This window comes from Eutrigla gurnardus (assembly GCF_963514095.1).
Source record: "Eutrigla gurnardus genome assembly, chromosome: 7".
Lineage (NCBI taxonomy): Eukaryota > Metazoa > Chordata > Actinopteri > Perciformes > Triglidae > Eutrigla > Eutrigla gurnardus.
Genome location: NC_139921.1, coordinates 14,357,121 through 14,383,541, shown reverse-complemented (window position 1 = coordinate 14,383,541; position 26,421 = coordinate 14,357,121). Strand labels below are relative to the sequence as shown.

The 26,421-nt window shown below is 39.4% G+C and overlaps 2 protein-coding genes across 4 annotated transcripts in view; both read right to left on the bottom strand.

Annotated features, from left to right (window-relative positions):
* The window catches only part of scaf8 (SR-related CTD-associated factor 8), a 32,254-nt gene extending 15,538 nt beyond the window's left edge, over positions 1 to 16,716 (bottom strand). For 2 of the 3 annotated variants that reach the window (XM_084013713.1, XM_084013714.1), the window contains exons 1-2: positions 16,570 to 16,716; positions 15,524 to 15,607 (exon numbers count right to left, since the gene is read on the bottom strand). In XM_084013713.1, the coding sequence (XP_083869839.1) occupies positions 15,524 to 15,607; positions 16,570 to 16,599 (114 nt within the window). In that variant the 5' untranslated portion in view covers positions 16,600 to 16,716. Of the gene's footprint in view, positions 1 to 9,959; positions 10,054 to 15,523; positions 15,608 to 16,569 lie in introns of those variants that run through there. The other variant, XM_084013715.1, reaches the window with a different exon arrangement.
* A 175-nt stretch (positions 16,717 to 16,891) lies between these two features.
* The window catches only part of LOC311016242 (connector enhancer of kinase suppressor of ras 3-like), a 47,494-nt gene continuing 37,964 nt past the window's right edge, over positions 16,892 to 26,421 (bottom strand). The window contains exons 16-25 of the mRNA XM_084013830.1: positions 23,816 to 23,869; positions 23,269 to 23,308; positions 22,581 to 22,750; positions 20,521 to 20,594; positions 20,252 to 20,323; positions 20,084 to 20,148; positions 19,712 to 19,836; positions 19,173 to 19,512; positions 18,599 to 18,774; positions 16,892 to 18,467 (exon numbers count right to left, since the gene is read on the bottom strand). Coding sequence (XP_083869956.1) covers positions 18,267 to 18,467; positions 18,599 to 18,774; positions 19,173 to 19,512; positions 19,712 to 19,836; positions 20,084 to 20,148; positions 20,252 to 20,323; positions 20,521 to 20,594; positions 22,581 to 22,750; positions 23,269 to 23,308; positions 23,816 to 23,869 — 1,317 coding nt within the window. The 3' untranslated portion in view covers positions 16,892 to 18,266. The remainder of the gene's footprint in view (positions 18,468 to 18,598; positions 18,775 to 19,172; positions 19,513 to 19,711; positions 19,837 to 20,083; positions 20,149 to 20,251; positions 20,324 to 20,520; positions 20,595 to 22,580; positions 22,751 to 23,268; positions 23,309 to 23,815; positions 23,870 to 26,421) is intronic.

The window sequence follows — 26,421 nt, the reverse complement described above, 5'->3', positions numbered from 1 at the left end:
GTCATAGATTGCTGTGAGGATGCAATAAGAATTTCAACATCTTCATTTCTTTTTGAAGAAGATTAGCAGACCTAGCTTAAATTTCAATTATTTGCAACTATAACATGTATGTATGGAGTATGGATCTTACCATTTCCAATATGGCCACAAAATGTTATATTTTAAACCACTTGGAACAAATATTAACAACTATACATGTATTTAACTAGTCTTCCGTTTACTTCTTAAATTGAAAATGTAAATTTGACACCAATACTTACTGACAAATTAGTAGAGACAAAACTGCAACAGATGAAAAAATATGAAAGACTGAAGTTCATTGGGACGTGTGCCTTTTTTCTCTATTACACACTTTAAATGTGTTAGTTAAGTCATGCTAGTTTTTAGTTTAAAATGAGCAGGATTTTCATAAAAGACAATGTGTAGAATGCAGAAACAATCCCTCTCAATCATCACTTATGACCCATAGTGTGCAGCAGTGTCTGAATCTGCAGACACCATGTCCTTTGCTTGTATTTTAGGGCTGGACCGAATGACCCTTTAACATTTGTGAATGTCTATTATCAAACTTATAATGCAATTAAGTGTTTCATCAAATTAAATAAATTGGTGTTTTTCTTTTGATTAAACTTTTTAAATTATTCATCAGTGTGTGGCAAGTGAGAGAGCACACGTTTTCTGACTGCAGTAGAAATATTGTTTTGGAGAGGCTGAACGGCAAGAAATAGGAATATTTTTGTTCGATAAAGACATACACAAAAACAAATTTACCAGTGTGGTGGATTGTAGTCATTAATTGCAGGAACTTCCTGGCTAGCAGCCATTAACAGCAGTTCACAATTTTGTATCAAAAATGATTATTGTCATCCATCATCATCCTTGTCCCACTGCACAGCTCTCTGCTGCCTGTATTATGTCATATGATCAAGGATATAAACAAGAATCGGCATGTCAAGCAAAAACACAATTCAATATTCACTGGGAAATATGACCATTTTCAATGATTGCAATTCAATTCAAGTTGCTTTCAAAGATGCCTGATCTATATAATTAAACAAGAGTTTCATCTACCATCATCCTGGGGGGCAAGGTAGGGGACACTGCCTTTAAAAGCAAGCAGGTAATAATGGCACTTAAAAGTCCCAGTGAAAAGGAAGCTCGAGTGTCTTCAGCTTCTGTACTGCCACTATTCCAAAGTCAAGCAGGACATTTGAGTAGAGTAGTTACAAGAGGTACTTAGAACAAATCCTTTGCATTTGATTGGGCCTGCTTAGAATGTAACACACCACATACAACCTCCCTTATCGCTAAAAGTTGCAGAATGATTGATGCTTGGATGCCATGTTATTGGTTCAAATTGGTTGGTACGAGTTCACATGTGTTACAGGAAGAAAAAGATGATTGCATTTTGATATAAAAATACGGAAGCATTGTGTTTTGTTTTGCATATATTGCTAAAAAGATGCACAAAATAACTGGGGATGTGATCTAAAGGGCATTTTTCATTTCATCTTGTTTTTAAATGCAAATTTTGTTTTGACATAATATGTATGCAATTCAAGCAATAAAAATGGAAAACAATTCATTATTCAGACTTATTTCTCTTTTTGTACATTTTCCATTTCTTATGCATTCTCATTAAAAGGAGCTGAGTGCAAAATTGAGAGCATCTATTAAGACGCACAGAGGAGGAGAGCAACTTCAACCTCTTCTCAGGTAGAAATGACTTTAAATATCTTTACATGGCAAATAATTGTTTGCAGCTATAATAATGCTCAAACTATCTAACAGAGAACCTTTAATAAAGCAAAAGGTCTCTTTTCGATAATGACAATGATAGTCAGGAAAGGGGGAGAGAGAGAGGGGATGACATGCAGCAATGGGCCTTAGATTGGATTCAAACCCCAAAAGTATTTATTATTCGATTATATTACTTGATGGAATGATCAGTAGAATACTTGATTATGAAAATAACCAATAGGTGCAGGCTATTTGTCGGTGAATAAATACAACAAGACCTGAAGACCAGCCTAGTTCCCATGTCTTGCTTGCCACCTGCTCATTACAGTGAAGGGAGCTAACCGGAGCTTAGTCAGTAGGATTTCATCTTTGCTGATAGCCAATGTGATAGTTTGCTTTACTTTATTTCATAAATCAGGGATCAAATAAAGCATCTTGAGGAAAAAAACAGAACATAAACTGCATATGTAAATGTCTCAAATGTTTGGGAGTCAAGTATTATCCTTTCAATGTACACAGAACTAACTTTTAGGTTCAATCACAGACTGCAAACAGCAGTGTTTCCCCTACCATTGTACAGGCCTGGCGGGCCGCCAGGCCAAGGAGACCTGCCGCCAGGCCAAAAAAAAAAAATATATACCAAAAATAAGCCACCTATCAATTCATTCATAAATCAATAATCATTTACATTAGGAGCGCCTCCGCGCAGCACAGCAGACTTGCTCCGCAAGACGCGCGGCCGCAACAATCCTCGCCGCGCGCTCCCGCTACGTTCTTCTTCCGTGTAGGCTACTTTACGCGCTTGATGTTGTTCTGATGCCGTTCCGCCTCGTTAAACCACCACGATGTCGCTTTCTACTTTGAAAACACGGAACGTTGACACTGTATTTTGATAAGCTGTTGCACTCTTCAGACTCGTGGTGTGAGCGGAACCGGACCATAGGGTCCATAATATTTATTTTATTACATTACATTATTATTTATTTTTACATAATAAAAATGCCGCTGTGTGTCTCCGTCCAAAACCCGCTGCGCTCGCGCTGTCTGCTCGCACAGATCCGCTCGTGCGCACATGCGCTGATGCAGGTCGAGTGTTGTCGAGAAATATAAGCAGAGACGGCGCTCCTTAAAAACAACATCACGCCATGTGTGTGTAGTATTAGGACGTGATGACGTATGTACAACCGGCCAAAGCCCGTTTGCCCCCCCTCCCCGGGGGGGAGGATTGTTTTTGATAAGATGTGGATTTTACTTGATAAAATAAGACAATATATGCACTCATATGTCATTGTAGTGTTTTACAGTATCTGTAGCTATTAATGTGATGCTCATCATTTTCCAGCCATATTTTTCTGGACCCTGATCATTTCCATCAACCAGCACCTTAATAAGTCACTCTCTCCTTGTGATCTTGAATACACTCTGGTTGAACAAAAATGTTGAATGCAAATAAAATAATTGCAGAATTGCAGACTGCTTGCTGTGCCACCTGACTTAATCCAACTGCACCAATACACCATCCCACACGTCTCGTCTGTTTAGGGTTTTTTCGGCGGGTACCACCGGGCCTGAAAAAAATTCTAGGGGAAACACTGAACAGGTACCTCCGTAATGATGGTTGTTATCATATGTACAGTGCAACAGAACAAGGGGAGACTTAGTAGTCCTGAAATCTAATGAAATGTATTTATATACACTTCTATAATATAGAGGAAACAAAACCCCACTCTTTCTGTTTTCAGAAAAGAGGAGAAGATACATACAGTACAGACCAGGCACACAGACAGAAAAGAGATTGGCTGATAAACTGTAAATGGCACTGCATTTGAGGTAGGGCTGGATATGGCCAATATTTTCTATCACTATAGTACTTTCATATCTCGATATTATTCATCACAACAGCATGTTTTCTGATAATTCAAAACATAAATATACTATACTACAGGGTAAAGCCTATTTATTTTCATTTGAATTAAATATTTAAAAAATGAAAATTACAGAGTACTTTACAGAGTAATTTAATTAAGAACTTGCAAAATAAAAGTTTTAAATTATAAATAAAAACAGCTATACAGGCTATACTGTTTATATGCAGGCAACACAAATGCAGTGTAATCAGATTAAAACAACAGTTTGATCTGACTTTAACTATTAAAAACAAATCAGATTAGTTAAATTGAGAAAAAGGTTTATGGTGGAGACAAGCTGAGTCTTCCAGCTAGGCTTGGGCCGGTTTAAACATTTTCAAACCGGTCCGATACTAAGCCAAAAACCAAAACTTGTGTGATACATTCGTTTTCTTTTACACAGAAGACTTTGCTGTAATCACAGAAAGGAGAGTCAAAAATATGGTGTGATCGTACCGTTTATTTAACTTTGCTTTGCCGCGTAACGCCACAACTGTGTCTCTTTTTTACAAAACCTCATTGCTTTGTGGAACGAGAGACAGATACTGCGCCGTGTGACGTGTTCAATGCGTGTCGGAATTACGATTAGCTCGTGGCTTCAAAACAAGTATGAAACGTGAACTTTTGCTTGGATGTAAACAAACAGTTACGGTGCGCATCTCCCCCTCCCACCTTGACTGAAATGCGATCTCTATCAAAACGGCCACGGCTTGCTCGGCAGTGGGGCGGCTGCACTATTCGCACCGGCCAACTTGGACACTCGCTGATCCGTTTATCAATAAACACAATATTATTTTAATCTCTTGTCATGATTGCTGCACATTACTAATGAAAGACATGTTAAATTTAGTGCCGTGACGCCGTCGGCACAGGTAGCTGATGGTTTTAATTTTCCAGGACAAATGCCAGTTTAATCGGTTTGTGCATAAATTAAACAGGAATAACCCATTCACCGAACCGAACCTGTGAAACCGGATATAGGCCCAACCCTATTTCCAGCTAAGTAGAGTCTTGCAGTTCACTAATACGTCTTTCCTCTGACTTAGTTCCAGATTTATCATAGGGCTGTCAATTCTTATTCGAAATTTAGCCTCCTGCTCCAACTACGGCCGCAACAACTCGTCGACTTAACTAACTTAATTATGAAAAGTGTGGGAGCATTTCACGCTTAATACAAGAAAGAAAGTTGTGAGCTGCAATATATGCAATGTAGACCTCCCCTTGCATGATAGTACAACAGCGTTGCATGAGCATTTGTTGGCGCGATAGGAGTTGAAATAAGCAGACATGTGATATTATGATATGATGTGTTTGAAGTGAAAGATGATTCAACTGGTAATCTTTCATTTGAGACTGGCACACTCAAAACATAGGAGGTTAAAATCTTGCAGTGGCTTAGCCGATAAGCACAAGGCTACTTTGACAAGAAAGCAGGCTGAAAGACTAACATTAGTCGCAAAGGCTATATAGTAATAAACATGACATTATGTGTCATGACTAGGGCTGTCAAAATAAGATGTTAATTTTGATTAATTAATCACAGAACAAACAACGCGTTTAAATAATTACCACTGATTAATCGCATTCCGTGGTCCACTTTTACCCAGTGGAGGCAGACGAGAAGTTGCTGCTTGGCCCTAGTAACGAAACATTTACGTTTAAAAAAAAAAAAAACCTCCCAGACAGAGATGTAGATAGGAACACCGTTCTGTGCAATTTATGCAGTTAGGAATTTTCCTACCATCAGAGTACATCAAGCCTAGCGCTAGCAGCCAGAATGTTTAGGAGACACGCACCCAAGGAGAGGCAGGGAGAGAGACGAGTAAGGAGAAAGACAGTTAGAGAAAGGTAGATTTAACAAGCTAACGTTACAGTTTAAATTAACATAATTAATGTTATTTTCTATTGGTATTCATGGCCAACTAATGTTGCTATGTTATTTTATTTCAGAAAGAAACAAGGCAGGATGACTGATTTTGTTCTGAGGAGGAACACCCAATGCACACCTGGCAAGCAGCTGTTCTTACTGATGCCATCCTCAATATGCTCTTGATGGACATGAGGCCACTTTCCATGATGGAACATACAGCGTACAGGGCCATGAATAACAAGCTCAACCCTGGACCCATTTCACCAAACTGATGGAAGAGAAATACCAAGACACCTTACATGGAGTAATAAATGTCAAAAGGAAGATGGCCCTCGCCACTGACATATGGACAAGTATAGTCACTGAAGCCTACTCGGCATTACATTGGAGATGATTGGTACATATCATCTCCAATTAAGTTTATCTGCCGTACCACTATGCTACTGGAGGACAGACAGACAGCTTTGAATATTGTGGAGTGTTCAGAAGAGGTGACTGCTAAGTTTGAAATTCCTGAAAATTATTGCTATTGTGCATGATAACAGCGCCAACATTGTAGCTGCTGCTAACAACCGGGAGGAGAAGCATGGATGGGCCAGTATCTGCTGCACAGGCCAAACCTTACAGCTGGTGATTCCTTCTGCATTGAAAAATCCAAGCATCAAAAAAAGCTATTGGGGCTGCAAGATGTTAGTGAAACACTAGCGAGCTAGCCTGCAGCGAACTAAAAGAGAAACAGCAACAGACAGGCACACTTGAACCCAAGCTTGTTCAGGATATTAGCCCCAGGTGGAACTCTATGTTCAATATGAACAGCAGACTTCTTGAGCAAGGGTGGCCTGACACACTTTTTGACCCACCCATCAAAAAGAGGGGCAAAATATATCTGGATCTAAAGCCTTTGCAGAGCAAGGACAATTTAGAACTTGCCACCAGTGCCACTTCCACTAAAAGGGTTGCACCTAGTTCTGCCTATTTGCTGGACTCACTTCTTGATTCTGAAGGAAGCAGTGAAGAGGAGAGTAGTGAGGCAGGATCCGATCTTAACAATCAAGTGAGGATTGAAATCCAGGCATACTTTGCCGATGAGAAAATGCCTTGCTTTAGTGGAAGGCTAACACATATAGATATCCTACATTAGCTAGGCTAGCCATGTCCTATCTATGTATCCCTGGAACCTCAACACTATCAGAGCGCCTCTTCTCAGCAGCAGGCATCATTACCTCCAAGAAGAGAGACTGTCTTAGCCCCGGGCATCTCAACATGTTTTTTGCGAATGCAGACTCTCTTTAGAGAGGAAGTGTGTGTGTGTGTGTGTGTGCGTGCTCATTCATGTGTGCTAGTGTTTACAGTGTACCTCCAAAGTTTCAAAAGGGCTCCAATGTGCGTCTTGCACAATTTGTTTATTTTCTTTAATTTAAATCATTATTTAAATGCAACACAAAATTCTTATTTTCTTATCATTAAAAAATAAAAAAATATATTTCTTTCGGTTTATTTTTCCATACACGTTTATAGAAATGTATTTATGAAGGCCTGAAAAGTGATGCACTGTATTTCATGAATAAAGAAATCGTACATATATCAACTAATCCGATTACTTGAAAAATAATTGACAGAATAATTCAAATTATTGTTCGTTGCAGCCCTAGATCCAAAAGAGGGAAGTATTCTACCTGTAATGAAATGTTCAGTGTGTAAACGCAGAAGGCCATGTATTGCACTCCAGCAGAGGGATGCATTTGTAAAAGGCAAAGACACTCGGGTCCACGGCATTCCCTGTTGCTGGGAATTGTTTTCGTCACTAACGCGAAATGGAGGGAAATCGGGTGCTGAACAAGTAACTATGACACCGAATGTCTAGAAGAGTGTATGTGTCAAAGTATTTGGGATTTAACACCGTAAACAGAAAAATTGTGGATGAAGGTATGGCTGTACGCTGCTTTAAAATGTTTTTAAAAAACAGTCATATGTTAGCTTGTCACTCAGGTGACTGAACTGAAATCACAATCAGTTCTACAAAATACTTTAGAATGAGGCTACTTGGGTTGTGTCTGAATAAATTAAATTGAAAAATGACATGCAAGTTTTAATTCAATTAATCTTGCATTGATCAGCAAAAGCCCTAATCTTTTGTTAAAATCAGTACTTGAAATTGAATCTTGAATACCAAAACTGTATCAGCTGATTTGACATCTTCCAGTCCTTTCACAACATATGTGCCAATATGAAAAATACAGCCAGACTATGTGTGCAGAAGATATGAATCACTACTACTGTCAAAACAAATCAGGTTTAGAAGATGACCCTCAGGGAATTAAATGATCATGTTAATGAAAACGATCATATTAAAAGGTGTAAACAGTAGCTCACACTTAATGACTACCAACTAGGGCTGTACGGTATGGACTAAAATTGATATCACGGTATGATTTGAGGCATAGACGGTAACGGTATTATATCGTGGTATTTTAATTTTTATCTTTTAGTTTCTATGTACAGTGTTTCCCCTAGAATTTTTTTCAGGCCCGGTGGTACCCACCGAAAAAACCCTAAACAGACAAGACGTGTGGGATGGTGTATTGGTGCAGTTGGATTAAGTCAGGTGGCACAACAAGCAGTCTGCAATTCTGCAATTATTATATTTGCATTCAACATTTTTGTTCAACCTGAGTGTATTCAAGGTTTTCAAGGATTAAAGGAGAGAGTGACTTATTAAGGTGCCGGTTGATGGAAATGATAAAAAATTAGGGGCCGGAAAAATATGGCTGGAAAATGAGGAGCATCACATTAATAGCTACAGATACTTTTATACGTTATAAAACATTATAACGACATATGAGTGCATATATTGTCTTATTTTATCAAGTAAAATATAAGTTATAGGTTTACTCAACAGCCTGATAGTTCATAGAAATTCAGGTAGAAATAGGTTAACTCAAGAGTTCCACAGCTTATCAAAAAACAATCCTTATTTTATTAGGCTGCCTATGGCTTGATGTTGTTTTTAAGGAGCGCCGTCTCTGCATATATTTCTCGACAACACTCGACCTGCATCAGCGAATGTGCGCACGAGCGGATCTGTGCGAGCAGGCAGCGCGAGGAAAGCGGATTTTGGACGGAGACACAGCGGCATTTTTCTTATAAATGCACCGGTCCGGTTCCGGTACCGGTCCGGTTCCGCTCACACCACGAGTCTGAAGAGTGCAACAGCTTATCAAAATACAGTGTCAACTTTCCGTGTTTTCAAAGTAGAAAGCGACATCGTGGTGGTTTAACGAGGCAGAGCGGCATCAGAACAACATCAAGCGTGTAACACGAAGAAGAACGTAGCGGGAGCGCGCGGCGAGGATTGTTGCGGCCGCGCGTCTTGCGGAGCAAGTCTACTGTGCTGCGCGGAGGCGCTCCTAATGTAAATGATTATTGCACCAAACCATGTCCAGATAATGGAATGTGCACCCTTCTTTTTCACAAACTGCTCCTCTTCCTCGCGTGCTGCGCTTTCAGCCATATTTCCGTCTGTTAAGCCACAGCCGCTCTTTCGTGCATGTTGTACACATGGACATGTTTGTAAACAGTGTGATGCTTACGCGGGCTGCCTGGACGCATTGCGGTGATGTCTGTTAAGAAGTCTGTTATGTCTGTTATGTCTGTCGCAAAAGACGAGCGCTTTTGCGCTCGTCAAAATAAAAGGGGGAAAAAAGAAAGTGTTCATCTACTGGTCACACCGGTCCCGCGGTAACGTCAAAATCCATACCGTAGCGAAATTCATACCGGTATACCTTCAGCACCGTTTATACCGTACACCCCTACTACCAACTCTTAAAGATTTTGTTTTATGCACACCTAACAAATAACATCAATCTTCATCAACATCACCACTCCGTCCTCACCAGCCTATACTGTGTGAAAAAAACATGCATATACTGTATGTAATGTCTGTTATATTGAGGATGAGTGCTGAATTACTGAAACTGTGTGTTTAGTGTCAAAGCAGCACTTAAAACGAATTTGGATCAAACACAAAAGGTCAACATTTTATAAATCTCTAATTGCAACTTCTCTATTTGCATCCTCACAACTCTTGAATTTAAGCCCCACCACATAAGCTCATGATTGCTCAAACTCCATCAATATTCAGCAGGAAGCAACTCAGCACATGTTCTGACTTGACTACCAAGAAAAAAAAAAGGGGCATCTAATCGATGCACCTTTTTTTCACGACCACAACTCATGAAGAAAATTTAAGATTGCACCTTCACCTTTCAACACAATCAAGAGCACAAAGCCAACATCGACCAACGCATGATAACCAGAGGGGGAGTAATAGCCCACAGCAGAAACAGCTAAATCCCCGCTTCTCTGGGTGTATGGGAGCAAATTAAGTTTTAAATGATTTTAGTCTTCTTCCATCTTCCTTGTGAAACAACCCATACTCCTACCTAAGCTGGTTAGGGATTCTCTTATCTCTTTGTTACTCTCTCCACCCCATCCTCCTGCTTCACTTTCAGTGCTTTGGGGGAGCTGGGAGAGCTGCTGAGGGAAGGGGAAACGGGTGTTATTCTCAAGCAACATAAGGCACAGTAACACCATAAGCACAGTAGTTCCTTTAGAAACAAGAGCACACACACACACACGCAGGGAAACACATTATAAGATGTTTAGCATTAGGACTGGTGTCGTGGACTTGTGATGTCAGGCCTTAAAATCTTAAATAAACTCCCATGTTGTAATAATAAAAATGGTTATAGTAATAATAATAATAATAACAAATTATTTTCACTCTTGGGGCTGCATCTATAGCCATAGTTGGTCATGGGTACTTGTTCAGTGTTCGTTGATCAGCCTTTTCTCAGGTTCCAGGAAGCCAACCATTAGTGTAATGTAATAAGCATAGGAGCAAAATTACAGGAGGGGTCTTTCTTGGAATATAGAGAAAAATTCTGATTTTAGGCGGAAACCATATATTTAACATTTTATAAAAAGGGTCCGGATTTCCTAAAGATTTATTTCAGTTTTTATTGAAGATGGGTGCAATATTAGAAGATATGATGTGGGCCTCTATTAGTCTTTTGACCACAAACACACCCATGTTATGTTACTGCTTAAGAAACACTTCAATGTGTTTCAAAATTTCCATGTGCCAGCAAATGATCAGGTCACAGCTCATACATTGTGACGTTAACCGTCTCCATGTGATTGTCTCCCACATTTAGACAGGAATGAAAAGGTGAAGCAAGCAGAACATTACAATCTACCTTCAACATGTGATGCACTGACAGCTACTGTTAAGAGTAACAGCTACTGTTAAGAGTAGACAGTGGTACATTGCTTATTTTTGTTTAATCCACTAGATAACAGCATGTTTCTCTAAGTTTAGAACTTAAAGATGTTTAGAGGGCCAATCTTTTCAGCGGTTTTGCAACTATATTTGTAAGAAATTTGAAACCTCACTTAATACTCAACTAAGACATTCAAAACATGAATTGAAGATTCATTTTTGTTATTGTGTCAGCTATATACTTCATACTTCAAACTAGGGATGAGACAATGTTGGATTTTATCACACAAAAGCTGTCTTGCTTGCTATCATGGTGGAAAATAGAGCCCGATTTATATACTAGATACAATTTTTTTTTAATGTATTTATCCTGTATTTATGCAGGGAGAACATATGATTCATGATCATTTTATTTAAGATTATTTGATTGTTCACTAAAAAGTATGTGACATGATAAAAACATTTGTTTCTTAACATACAGTTATGTGATTCTAGAATGTAAACAGTGCCATTTTAAGAGTGATATTTAGATGATTATTGGGATATTGTGAATCACATTTACTTTGGTCAGAATATTCATGATGAAATATTCATATTGTCCCATGCCTCATCACAACCCTAAAGGTGTTCTAAGGTTTCACGTCAATTTTCTTCTATTTCACGAATGCAACAACAATGTTTGTGTATAATGCACTGAGTGCTGCCAAAACGTCTGTGACCACACAGCAGTGCTGTCACTAAGTTTGTTCAGTGGCACTGGCAAGAGGACTGAAGCGGCTGCTGTGTCGACAGAGTTAAAATACTTAACTGTGTCTAGTCATGCTGTTTTTAACTTAAAATATTGTTACCACCTGTAGTAACACTTGCATATACAATTCCACTGTTGCTCTTTTGTCTATGTGGATACAATTGGACCTGTATGAAATCAACCAGTCAGCTCTAACATAACACTGAGCCTCTACAATGGCTTACAATCTGAACAGTAATTAAGATAAGCTGTCGTCAAACTCCATTCACAAAACAAATGTTTCACTCGAACATTAGAAAGCACCGATATTTGACATGCCACAGTCGGAAATGCATAGGTGTGGACGGCTAAAATATGTTGAGCCACTTGGTATTGCACATACTGGCTCAGTCACACGGTCCTCACTTTGTAGTAGAGATGGGTAAAAATATCGATTCAGCAATACATTGCGATTCTTTTCCCCGCAATTCAATATCGATTCAGCCATCTTCTGAATCGATTCAAGCCCCTGGCCAGTGGGGGCGCTCTGACCGGGTACGGACGGGGGCCGCACTAGACCAAACCATTACAATATGGCGACCGGAGTGAGTACAGCGTTCACACCGGCCGCGGAAGCGCCGCGAATAGGCGCGTAGCGGAGCCCGCTTCCTTTCGGCGCCCCTGTTAAGCGATAGTGTAGTTCACACCAGACACGGAGCGCCGCAAATAGGCGCGGCCCTCCCGCGCCGTGAAGCAATCGTTTTGGCGTCTGCTCTATTTTTTGCGCGTGCCGCGAGCGAACGCATCAATTCTGGCAGGAAATCACACAAAGAAACACGAGACAATCCGGTCAATTTTCAAAATAAAAGCAATTTTCAAAATAAAATACTGCGATTGACAACTGCGATCATATTTGTGTATCTCAACTCGCACTGGGAAACAGGAAGAGAAAATACATTTAATAAATGTGAAGAGTAGATGAACAAATATGTGCATTTCAACGGTATATCTGCACTACTACTGTCTACTACCATAGCTTCCGCGGCCGATGTGAACCCGTTACATGCACTGTAGTTCAGTGTTTAAGCAGTGTCCTGTTTTATCATGCTAGGAGTTAAACCACGGCTGTTCATAAGGCATGAAACAAAATAAATTATTTGAAAAAATGATCTGGTACTCTTACTTGTGTATTTCTACTTGATACTGAATCGATATCTGGCATTTCAATCAATATCGAATCGAATCGTGACCCAACGAATCGAAATCGAATCTTGAGATTCTAAACAATACCCAGCCCTACTTTGTAGGACACTTTCTTGATGATTCTGTTCTATTCATGTTATGGGATATAGCTGAGCCTTTCTTGTGATGAAAAGTCTTATTATAACTTAAGGTAATGGATTTATAATAGGGCTGTAAAACTGGCCAAAAATTGCTGTTAAAAAAAAAATAAAAAAAAATACACATTTATCCAAACTATTCAAATATCTAGTTTTGCATATTACGTCCATGACACTGTGACCTAACTGGTAGTGACCAATGCAGAACTGAACTTTTGTCAGACGCCATGTCTCCATTTCTTTCTTTCGCTTGCTTTGAAATAGCCGCAGTGGGCGATGAAACGGCTAATCTGTGAAGTATAAATGAGGAGTTTTCTGTACGATCCCGCCTCCTTTCACGTCAACAACCTAAATAAGTTTGCAACTGGAGGGAGCTTGCCAGGGAGTAAGTATCCTACTTTCGGTTGGCTATATCGTATGTCCTTTCCAGTAAATATCACAATTTTCTGTTTAAAAAGTACAAACGCCAGGAGTTTGTCAGTACTACTCACCCATCTCTTAACTGGTTATGTGCCAGGTCTGATCTCAAGCGGGTCGTGGTATGTTTACATGACATAACACTTGCTTTTAGGATATACAGTATCACTCTTGCTGTTGTTGAGTTCTCTGCCATCATTACGGTTGTTGCTGAATTATTCCTCATTAAGTTTGGTCAAACGTTACAATTTAAGCAACAATTGTTCAGTTGTATGGAAAATCACTCACGCAGCCACATGATGGGCTCAGCTTATGGTTCGGCATAGTATGGGTGTCCCACATGGGAATTTTAGAATTGGCAAAACATACAGTACGTGGACTCCTATGCATCATGTGTTTTGGCTTGCTTGCTCTCTTAGCCTCACATCTTAATTCCTTCCACTAACCCAACAATGCTTTCTCGCTGGCTGCCTTATTTGTGAGCCTACCAACTACAAGGCATGACATGGGTTTCAGTCTGAAGGATTAACAGAAAACAACGAGTTACCTGAAGAATAACAGATGCATTTGTGCTATTTTTAGGTAATGGAACTTCACCAGGTAAATTGAAAGGCTTATACAAGCCCTTCACAATATTATACAAGTTTGCATAATATAATGGTTACTAAAAAACAATTAAATAGGATAAGAAAATAGAATGTCAGAAACAACAGGTGGTGTGGATGAGTCCATCTGAGCTGACATTACTTACAAAAAACAATGAAGGTATACTGCTGCTCGGATCATAATTTACCGCTGTTGTATCATTAACCAACACAATCTACTTTTGTATGACTGTAATTTATTAGGTAGTAAATAAATATTTAGATGTATGGTTTGTTTAAGTCAAGAGAAATACTATAAGGCTGTTTGTAGCCAAAACAGTAATTCTTTGTTGGCAATAAAAGTCTGATCCAGTTTGCTTATGTCTTCTCATCTCTCACTCTAGAAACGGGGATGGACATGTGGCTTTACTGACTAACTACATATTTGAGATCAGTTGTGAAACTGCTCTCGCTCAAGAGTAAATATACCTAGGTTTAAACATAAAAACTAGAATAAGCATGTAGTGCTGGGCGGTATACCGGTTCATACCGAATACCGGTGTTTTTTTTGTTTATGATATGCATTTTTCATATACCCCAATACCGGTGAGTGTGTAGCGTATGAACGTCGGGAACGCAGAGCGGCGGAATGTCGCGCCGCCGGACATTGTTTGAGAGGGGGCTGTTTAGCAGCTGCACCAAACAAGCAGCATGCGAGAGCACAGCCTGTGTTGAGCGTAAGATGCGGTGAAAAAATAGATAAACACGGCGAAAGTTTCTTTTTGCCGAAACTTTCGCCGTGTTTATCCATTTCTTTTTTTCGCCGAAACTTTCGCCGAAAGTTCCGAACGAGCAAGCAATGAAACAGAAGAACTTGTGCCGAAAAGAGGAGCCGTGTCTGTTGTTTGGAAATTCTTCGGCTTTAAAAAATCGACGTCGAACAAACAACAATATTCTGCAAATGCCGTCGGGCTAAAGTTGTAGCCGCTGTTCGCACTGCGGGAGAAGAGACGAGTCAAATGTCACTCAAAGACGCGTTTGCTAGGGGGACTGCCTACGACAAGAAAAGCAAACTGTGGAACTATTTATTTTTTTAATTTATTTGTTTCAATATTATTTATGGATGTTGCCTTAATTGATGTCCAGTGGATAAAGAAGTCTTCATATTGCAGTTACAGGAGACGTATTGTTTACATTGTGTAGCCAGTTGGTTTACAAAAGATGTTTTTTCAAGTTGCAAAACAATAAAGGGTTCTGTATTTTGACTGCAACAGTCATGCATTCTGATTCCTTCACATCATTAATGCTAGTGTGGACATTAATGTTTTTCTACAATATTCACTCCTTATGACATTAAAATATGTCAGTCCAAGCCAATTTACTGCAGTAATTATTCTCTAAATTATTAGAAAATTAGGTTAACACCCAGTCGTGCTTGAAAAAAAAAATACCGTCAAATACCGTGAAACCGATATCATTTTGAAAAATACCGTGATATACATTTTTGGTCATACCGCCCAGCACTATAAGCATGCTCATAGCTGGATGGTTAAGCCTCGAAAGCTGGGAGAGTTGGAGAGTATTTCTCTCTTTTTCCTCATGAACATTTCTTTATTACTCATTACCTGCCTCATCATAGTCAACACTACATACTTACTTTTATAGCTTTGATTCCAGACTTGGTGATCTGGGTCATCTTGGCCTTGGATATGGGCGGCTTGTACTCATTCAATGAGTACAGCTGAAAAATTAAATGGGACGACAGAGAGCACATTTTGTCATAAAATACAACCACTAAAACACAACGTCAATAGCCATTGAAAACTGTACGAACAGGGAGTAGGTCCCCTCTCTCATGCGAGTTTTGTCCTGCGTATTCAAACGTTCGTTTTGTATATTTGTGGTCAGGGAGCTACCGAGATAATAATGAGACGATGTAACGTTAGTGGGCTTGCATCTGGTTGTTTGTTTTCGTAACTTACTATCATAACCCTTAACGATGTACTTGCGATCAATTGTGGAAACCAATTCGTATTAGTTTTAACTATGAGTGAATGTTGATGTCGGCAGTTAACGCTAAAGACAATACTTTTCAATGCAGACATGGGTGCGCTAGTAGCTTTGAGCCCTCTGATGGCTAACGCTAACATAGCTAGCTAACGTTAATGTCCAATTGTACTAACTAGCTAGGTTATCTCGCATCGTTTATATTCTACGCAACTGTTACACCACGGAGCTTAATTCAGCCTATTTCTATAATTCAATAATTGTCTGACAAAAGGCAGTGAGTGCGAGGTACTTTACCCACGTCCATATAAACGTTATTTATTTAGCGCATCAAGTTATCTCGCAACTGAGGCGGGTTTGCTAACTTGTAGCTAGCAGTTGGTTACGGTTAGCAACAATCAATATTGGTATTGAAAATATTTCTTCATAGACTGGCCACCAAACACGACGTGTATTAAGAAACGCATTCTCTTCACAGCTATAGTCAGTACAGTCAATATTAATTAGACACGGAATAACGTAACGTAATCACTGTATTGTTGTGCACAGACAGCGGCCTTGTGTGTAGCTAACGTGCCCTCCTCTCCTTTTCTGCTACTTGATGCTAAAGTTAGCATACTAGCTACCGCAAATCGGAATAAATTAATATTTTCGAATCTCAATGTGTTCAGAATTGTGCAAGAGTTTCAAACAAACCTCATTGTTAAAGGCTTTGACGGCCTCCATTGTGCTGCTCGCAGATGACTGTAAATATTTACAGATATCTCCTCAATAACCGGTTAGAGACATGCATGCCCGACGTTTGGCGAGATGGAGGAGACTGGCAATATGGCGCATAACCTCAATAGGGAGTCTGCAGAGACCGACGACGCCTAGCGTCAGTTTCGGGACACTACAAGTAGTACTAAAGGGTCCCTTGTTATTTTTGTATCACAGCCTTCTTCACAGCGGTTGATAAACACAAACAAACAATTATCTATGGTCATATTGACCTCATAAATAAAGTCGAAAACATTGATTCAAGTGATAACACTTTATTTCCCTGTATACAAACAAGCACACCGACTTTCATACCAGAATCAAGATTGAAAAGAATTATTACACATCGATGTACAACGATTTACACTGAATTCATATTTAACATACACAACATATGAAACATAATTCAGAAAAAAATACATCTTTGTGCCTGTAGCTTGGTTGGGCTCCTAACAGTAGGTTTTGTCACCATGTCAGAGGCCCCTGCTGGCCTTTCCCAAACCCTCTGCTCTCTGGAGCATAATGCCTGATGTGTCTGTATCTGAATGACGTCCTAATCATCTGTTTATGTGCAACTAGTACAGGGTTTGGGTCTGCTGGACTTGTTTGTAAAGGCCTGGGGTTGTTCTGCCTACACAGAGCAATATTAGAGTTATTTTCTTGAGAATGATCAAACATGCATCCTGCATTTAAATGCAAACGAATGCTGCCACACCCTGTATTAAGTCCAATAGACTGTATATACCATTGGTTTGTAATAACATGTAATTCAAGTTGTATGTTACTATTGATGTTTATGGTAAAAAACAAAAAACAAACAAGTTAAAGCATGTTTGCATTATGGTTGGAATTCCTCATCTAAAAATATTTTGTTTTGGTCAAGTAGAAATCATAATTAGTCATTTAATAGCATTTTCTACTGAAAATGAGGCGATGTTATTTCAATATATTGGCTTTAAATAGCATTAAAGTAACGATTATTTGACACTTTAAGACTCTTAAAAATGTAAATCTCAAACGATCATGACTTGTAACCAACATATATTCAGCGAGTGCAGACCCTGGTTTGTCTAGAAAATAATATGATGATATCATTTCCAGGGTGAACCACATGTACTGATCATTCAAAATAGTTTCTGTGAAACACATATGAAACAGGCAGTGATGGTGCATGGCACCAATAATTGACTAAACAGTAATGTTGTTCACTACTGATCAAAGTAAATCAACGTAGATAAAACATACTTTAAAAACAAGTGTCTCCATGCATAGAACTATGGATACATTATTACAACGTACTCCATCATTCCAAAATATTAAAACAATGCATAGGTTCGCAGAAATTACTATACGAAAACAAACATCTGTAAAATTTGCTCATCTTGCAAATCAAACAGTCAAAGTAATACTAAGACACATTTCACATTTAAATGTCACCTGCTAATCATATAACGTCTGCATCATCTCCATTTAGGAAACTAACACTTCATTGATCCAGTTACTTGTTGACTAAAACTCAAAGTCCGCTGATATGGAACAGTAGTCTCAATTGAAAACAGCAGCATGTGTGTATGTATCTAAAATGTGTGAAGTCCTCTTGAGTCCAGACACACAAAACCAGTTATGAGGAGTCTTTATAAACTGGTCTCAACCACTGGAGCAGCAATGACTGATGCTGCAGCTCTTGTGGCCTCTGACGCCACCTGCTGGTCTTGTTTAACACAGATTTCCTGCACCAAAGGGACATTGGCCTCCTTCCATTCTCTGAACTTGTCTGACGTAAGCCCTTGGTCTGACAACACTTGCTCTATTGCCTGTAGGTCTGCCTCTTTTGACTGTGCCAGAAAAGAGAGAGGGGGAAAAATAGGCAAAATTAAATAATTGCAACATACTTTTGAAAGACACACACTAGCTGTACTGGTGTAATATAAAATCAAAAGTGGAAAATATGAAACAAAATATCTACCTTTAATGTGCTGTTGAGAGTCCTGATAATGTGCAGTTTATCATTGACGGTGTGATTTTTACAGCGTTTTATGAAGGAGGCCCTGAATTCCCTTTTTGTGGATGGTTTACGATCTCCTATTGGGGAGAGGCTGGCCTCTTTTATATGAATATACAACTTCTCCATCTCATCTCCATCTGCAACAAGATACAGCTACATTGTATCATCACCATACATGTCACAAAGATCACATTGAGTAACTGCATGTTCTGCAGGCATGAAAGGTTCCCCAAGAGACAGCAAAATGCATTGGTCCCTGATGAACTAGATGGAAATCACACAGACAGGTCACAGACAAAGACTGTGCACATATTATGAACTGAATGACAATGTGGCAGAAAATATATTATCTGAGAAAGACGTTAATCAAAGTTGTGCAAGCATGATTTCTTACACGTGAAAATGTTACAGCAAAGAAAACCTAATGCAAATGACTTAAAATGAAAGCTAGCACAAAAACAGTACCAACTGTCAGTTTTTAAATTATAAAAGTTGCAAAACCACAACCAATTAAATGAGTAAAAGAAAGTCTCACCTTCATTTTCAGCACCCGAAACAACCCCCTGTGCCTCCCCTTCTGCTGCAGGGCTTTCTTCATTGGACCTTGTTTCCGCAGGGTCCCGGTGAGACACATGGGGGTCATCCTCTTCTTCAGGCTCCTCTCGCGGGGGTCGATGTGAGTGTACTTGAACTGAGCACACCATTGCCGTTTCCCTGGGGGGAGGGGACGCTTGCGAGACCAGGTCCAACCAGGACTGCCGGTGTTTGGCGAGCGAGGAGGAGGAGCTCTGTGATGTCATTGTACTGACTGGGGACGAGAGTGAACCGTTGGCTTCGCTGGGGACTGTGGAGGAGTAGGGGGGAGGGAGGGTACCCTGAAAGACAAACACACTACTGTCAGACAAAATAATGTCACGTAAATTAAAAAGGTTTTTGTTCAGTTCAATATGGCAGTTTTATTAAATTTGGAAATATGTTTTTAAAAATGTATCCAGTAACTACAATATGGCAGCCTCAAATAAAGTCGTGACTTATGGTGTAGTGTTGACTGTTTGTAGAAGGGACATCACTGACTTGATGTGTGCTTCCCGGTGGAACGGAGGCATCCACGGAGTCCCGCAGGGTTTGTTCAGAGTATGGTGGAGGGGGAATCTCTGTGGTTTCAGCTTCTTCATGGTCACTGGCTTCACTATAACACTCTGCATGGGACACACACACACGCACACACACACACACACACACACATCAGAATTCATAACATGACACATACAACCAGAATCAAGAGGAAATTATTTAAATTATTATTTCCACCCTCAAAAGATCAGTGCTGCTGCTGAGTGTGGACCACTCTAAACTTTTAGTTAGATGTTTAGAATTAATTTCAACACAGCACTCATGAAATGTTTATTTTGTAGACACAGGGTTTCAACAGAAATGGGTGCTCACCGACTGCAGTGTTTTGTTCTGTTGGCTCATATTGAATGGATGCTAGCCCGAGCTTATTCAACCATCTGAAAAAAGAGAAGAACATTCAACTGATTAACTTTTGACCAAACATTTTCAAATAACACCCTGAGAGAAATACGCACAATGTTGTACTTTTATGTGACTTACATGTTCATCTCTTCGTGGCTCTCTGCAGCAAAATAAAACATCATGACGTGTGGGTGGCAAGCTTTGAAAGCACTGCATTAGGAAAAGTAAATGGAGAGCAATTGAGAGGAGTAAAAATGAGTTGTCTACTGGAATTAATATAAACTGTGAGTTAAAGTATATGTATATTTTTTTTCACTAATCATTTTCAGATTGCTTCAAGTCTATACACAATACAAGTTCCTTTGTAAATGAAACAACTTGAAGCAGAGACTGAACTATGAGCTTACTGTTTCTTCTTGCACTCTATGGCTCTGTCAATCATGAAGTTGGTGAGGTCGATGTAGCCTTCAGCCTTGTCTGACTGCAACACACAGATTGAACAACAGTAAGCGTTAAAACAAGCGGGTGATGTCAAACCACTTCCTGACAATGACACCTGCGTTGAATCGCAGCAGGCAGAATTCTTCTATTTGTTTTCCTGGCATGTGAATGTGACACGCAGCAGATCTGAGCGGAGTCACCATGTCAGTAAATTAATCACGTCATTTGCACATGCCTGCACCAGAGTGGGACAGCCTATTAGTGACACCGGCACATTCAGGAAACACAGTGACACTGCTTGGCAGTGCGTGCAGTGATAGACTAGCAGGGAAACAGCTGTGGCAGAAAGTGTGACTCATCTGCCGACTCCGATGCTTCACACTGTGCATCTGCGATTCTGTGATCACGTTGTGTTAAAAAAGATTGATGCTGTATTAAGATTCTGTTTGATTTGTTTTGGCTCCAGTTTGCTAAACTCCTTCATTAGATTGTACAAGAACTAAAATTACAGCTTTTATTTGGCTAAATGTTGCAAATGAGTCACTTCAGTATTTCACACATGCAAATCATGTTACCGGTATGTATATTCTTACTTTGTCTAATCTCTTTTGACTGTTTGTGTCCTTATACTTGTTGTCTCCTGTTGTGTAATCACTGTTTTCACACAATAAAAAATGTATTTAGTGTGTAGTTGGTTTAAACCAGCTCTTTCCCTTAACAGCATATCTCCATTGTTTTCGAAAAAACAATTACAAAAACATTAATGAGGCACACTGAGTGACATCTTCTTTCATTACAATGAACATGGGCGCTGTAATTTATCGTGGATCAAGCCCACATACACTGTCCTGCTGCTGTGTTACTCAAAAGAGCACCACATGTATATACACCTGCTGCTAACGCTAATCCTCTACAAATGCACTATTTCCGGAGTGACTAAGGCCGTGGGCCAACTGCGGCCCACTGACTGTTAATAAATGGCTTGTGGCAATTTTTTAAAAATAAACTAGAATATGGCTTGAGCATACTTCTAATAAAATGCACTGTATGTACATTGATCATCCTAGTTTGGACCTGTCGACTACATTCTGTCTTAACTTCTTAGCACAGAAACCAATATTTAACAATCTTTGTTTGTTATATCTTAAAATTAGATTTACAGATTTACATCTAACATTTACATTTGCATTGTCATATTTTAAGTGGGCGCTTAGGCCATGAACAGACACAACATTTTGGCAATTTCTGCCTATTTTGACTCTACTTTTTCTATATATTTATACGTAACATTATAATATTGTAAGTGGGCACTTCAGCCATACACTGTATTAGAATTTAAAAGTATTGCATTCATTTAAGTTAAATTTAAGAGCAATATTTTGGCACACAAAATAAATTATTGTGATTAAACTGGTTAGTAGTTTTGCGTAGTTATTTTCATAGTAAAAGTACTTCCTATGGCACATGGGGTTAGCTGGCTGATTTCATTGCAGTGTAATTGCTGTCGTTTGGCCTGTAACTCATTACATTTTTCTGTATATGGCCCACAAACAAAAATGTTTGGCCAGCCCTGCACTATTTGCTCCTGTTTGATTATTGCATGCTAAAACTGCAAAAATGTAAGTATTTTTTTGTGATCAGGTAAGCCAGTCAGGCCAAAAGTATTGAGAGACCACACGAAGGGATTATTAGTTTTGGTACTTTCATGAGATTGGTTGACATTAACAGAAATAGAGAATATTCCCAGCCTCATTCTTTAAAAGTGCAGTGTAAAGAGAGCGAGACAGAATGTGTCGGAGCATGTCACAGCCTGAGGGGAAAACAGCAGAATGACACTTTCATTATGATTATACCGCCTTGTAATGTGCCAACCAGTAGCAATGAAGCAAATATTAATTAGAGACAGAAACAGATACTTGACTGTATTGGTATTTCTTTCTGTAATTCTTTGTAGTTTGAGCTGCAACAGCAGTTAAACATTTTTACATCAATAATGGGTATCCTGATGAAAGGCTGTTTTACTCACCAGCTGGTTGGCATACCAGTAGAGAGCAGTCTTCTTCAGCACAAACCAATACTTCTTCCATTTGATACCAAGGAAGCCCTTGCTTTCTTTCTTCCTGTACAGCCAGCCCTGGTGGTCTGGGTGACCAAGCTCTTTGACCGAGATTCGTCTTCTGCTCATCGTACCATTGCCTGTGCACAGAAACACATGCACATGAATGCACTCCTCCCCTCTGTCCACAGAGAAGCAAAACCACAGTTGAGTTCAAATATAACATTTGAGGAAGCAAACACTTGCAGAGTCTTCAATCCAAAGAGAAACAGCATTCCATTCCATTTAAGTAAAAAAAACCCCAGTCCGCTGCCTTCGGTCATTAACATAATGAATTCTAAAAATAACACTGAATAAACCCACGCAACATTGAGTGTACATAAGCGCTATGCCACAATCAGCCTACCTGTTCCACTTATGAATCATCCATACAGAATGATAACAACATAAAAACTCATAACTTGAGGTAGTTTAGTTTAGAAGTTAAACTAGATAAGCTGAAATAGAAAGAACTGAGGTGAACGAAACTGAGCGTTCTCTAAAGCCCTCTGTACACACCAGTTGCCCTGCCACTTCCCACATGCCCCCAAAGGGTCTTAATTACAGTTGAGGGCATAAACAGAGACAAAGTGATGAGAGCTCAAGGGTGACAACTTACCTCCTCGAGTCTTCTTCTTGGTTTTGTGTCGGAGGGACACCTTTGGGAGGAGAGCAGAGGAGGCAAACGTAAGGTCAGAGAGTCAGAGGCAGGAGACGCGAGGAACACATTAGCTAGACTCAGACCCACCGACTGAGAAGAGGAGGCCGTCTGGAACATCCTGTTTCTCGCACCAAGTGTCACATGCATTTTCTCTCCACTGTTATCTCTCCACACGCACATTAGCACACCCCCAGTCCTCTCTAACATCCTCATCTGTGACTAGACTTTCTGTCTTGTGCTTTGACTGTCTTTGCTCTTTGGTCTCCTTTTCTCTTAACTCTCGAATTAAACAAAAACACTAAAGACAATTCAAACGAGGCATGAACCAGCTAAGCACCCAGTGAAGTTTAAATCCTTGTTGCCGTAAATATTTAACTTTCTAATTATAAAACAGGAGAAGCAGAAGTAGCGCCACCATTAAAAGCAGGGATATTTTCATTAATTGCCAGAACAATGTAACCTGTTCATGAGTAAATGGCAGACATAAAAAAAAAGAAGAACTTACAGGGTTGTAGTCTTCGGCAGCCATAGACGGAGGCACAGATATGGGGAAAGCAGCCTGTTGAAAGAAACCAAAAGATACACCTTACCCACTGAAGTGTTGTCAATACCACACACAGGGCGAAATAGGGAGGAAAAACAGAAATTCTTTATTCTGATGTGACAAGAGGAAGTGACGTGAGGCAATGTTTCTCAATTTTTTTTTTCCAGAGTGAAAAAAACGCAAATGTGGTTTGAAAGTGAGTAGATAAAGGAGAATTTCTCAACCTACGGAAATGGAAGCAGAGTCAGAAAAAAAGTTGAAACTTGAACAGTTAATGATAATGACCTGCACTGACTCACAGCTTAAGCATCACATATGTCAGCATATGACACTTACCCATATGACACATACCCACCTACACTACCTCAAAAAACTAAGCTTGTTAGCATGACAAGCTTTGAGTAAAAAAATACATGTTGCAATTTATCAAGCTAAATGACCCGTGACATGAAAGATATTATGAAAGCTTAGTTGCCATTATGGACTAACTTCCTCTGCATACTTAAGTTCCCTATTTGAGAAGTGATGTCTGAGGGACACACATTCAAACATTTAACAACTTGCCATGATAGAATACAGCAAAAGCTGGGTATTATTTCAAAGAAATAAAAGGATCTAAATAACAAACTGCACTTCTGTGGTTTGACAAATCTCCACAGTCATCAACCTCTAGACAATTCTTTGTCAGAATGATCGCTACAAGAAAAAACAGCCTTGAGGTCAGGAAATGTAAAAGCACAGGTGGCAGTGCGGTGACAGGGTCCCAAGTTCAGGTCCTGCAGCAGTAGTTTGCGTTCAGTCGCTCACCACAAACTCAATCCCCAGTGAGAACAAGAAAAGAAGAGAATAAGACTCACACTAATCTCAAACGTTGCACGTTCACTTCGATCCAAACACAGGTATGTATCGCTCTCCTCTGGTACTCTCAAAGCTCACACAATGACAGTGAACTATTGCAAACTGTGCTTATCTGAACTAAACATCTATGCATGTGTGCGTGTGTTTATTTGTCTAGCACAACACTGCATCACAACCGGGTAATTTAGTTCCTGTTGGATTTTTTTTAGATGCATACTGAAAAAAATGTCTACAGATGTAGGCTTTATGTAATCTGAGGGAGGGAACAGTAACATGATCAGAAAAAATGCACCTTCTACCTACAATCAGTACAGTGGGCAGATATCTGCTAACCACATCACCTACCATCCGGACCTGTGTTAATTTTAGAAATCTCTTCAAGGACACAATAAATGTAGCTTTTAAGAAGGACTCGGTAAGAACCAAAACTTTGGGCTGAATTTTGGTTTCTGCATCAAATAAAAGCATAAAATTACTCATCCCAGGGAGCACCAACTGGGATTTCAACATTGAGGCCTAGTTGAAAACTGGATGATATTCTGTGAATGGCCAATACCTCTTTTTGGCCGTCTTTTCAATCAGCTAAAATGTGGTCGCAGCATTAATGTATCACAAAACGGCAATTTGTTTGAAAATGTTGTTCAATTGTAGGTTGAAAGAGAGGATATTGATTACTGTGAATGTATTTCATAAGGTGTCCACCTTATGGCAGATCATTTGGACAGGTTTTTGAACAGGTTCTTGTGTGGCTTTGGCCAAAACATTTAAAGAAGGAAAGGGAGATTTTGTTATTGTTCGTAGTGTCAAAAATTATGATTGTTTTAACAATTGTTGCTTAATAAATAATAAAACATGTTGCCTGTGTCACATGGTTTTGTCCTTCGAGAAAATACTTTTTTTAAAAACGTCTAACGGAAAAATATTCACTAGTATACATCTCTATATAACAAGGCAAATGTGAATCCTAACAAATCCTCCAAATATTAAGTAAAAATGCTCATCACAAGATATATGTTCAGATTGTGTAAAAGGTGTGTTTTAAAATACGAACTGCTTTAGGGGGTGGGGTGTATACATTCCGTCATAGGTTTCTTTTACGTACTTTCAGATTTTGAAAACCTAAACACGTTTCTTTAATGTTAAATAACGTAACCTAAATGAACACAGTATTGAAGAATCGTATAAATCTGTAATTTGATCACTATAATTGCTGACACTAACATTCAGAAGATTATGAGAGTCAAAAGTAAATCATCCTGAAGACTGGTCGGTAACGTTAGCTGTGTTCGTTAGTGGCCCAGCTAGCTAAAAAAAGCGCCGGCGGTTAGCAAATGAATCCGATTTCGACATTTCTCACTAAGATACAATGTTTCAGTAACGTTACCTGCCACCACAACCTCAACGCCTGTAGTCCTGTGTGAAAGCTCTGCTCAAAGTCTGACCAAACTTTGGCGAACATGTCGGAAAAGACAACGAAGAATTGCGAAGAAGCTCGGCTGGTTTCAGGTGAGCTCAGGACCTCTTTGGGTATTACCATAGATAAAACAATATGGGTGTCACCCTCGTTCTTCACCTGAAAGGGGGTAACACCCAAACTCAAACTCGTGACAAAAATTATGAGGGCACATTTTGTACTTAAATGCAGCAACAACCTTCGAGCTATTGTTCAATTGTTATACTGTTTGATATAAGACTCGAGTGAAATTAAT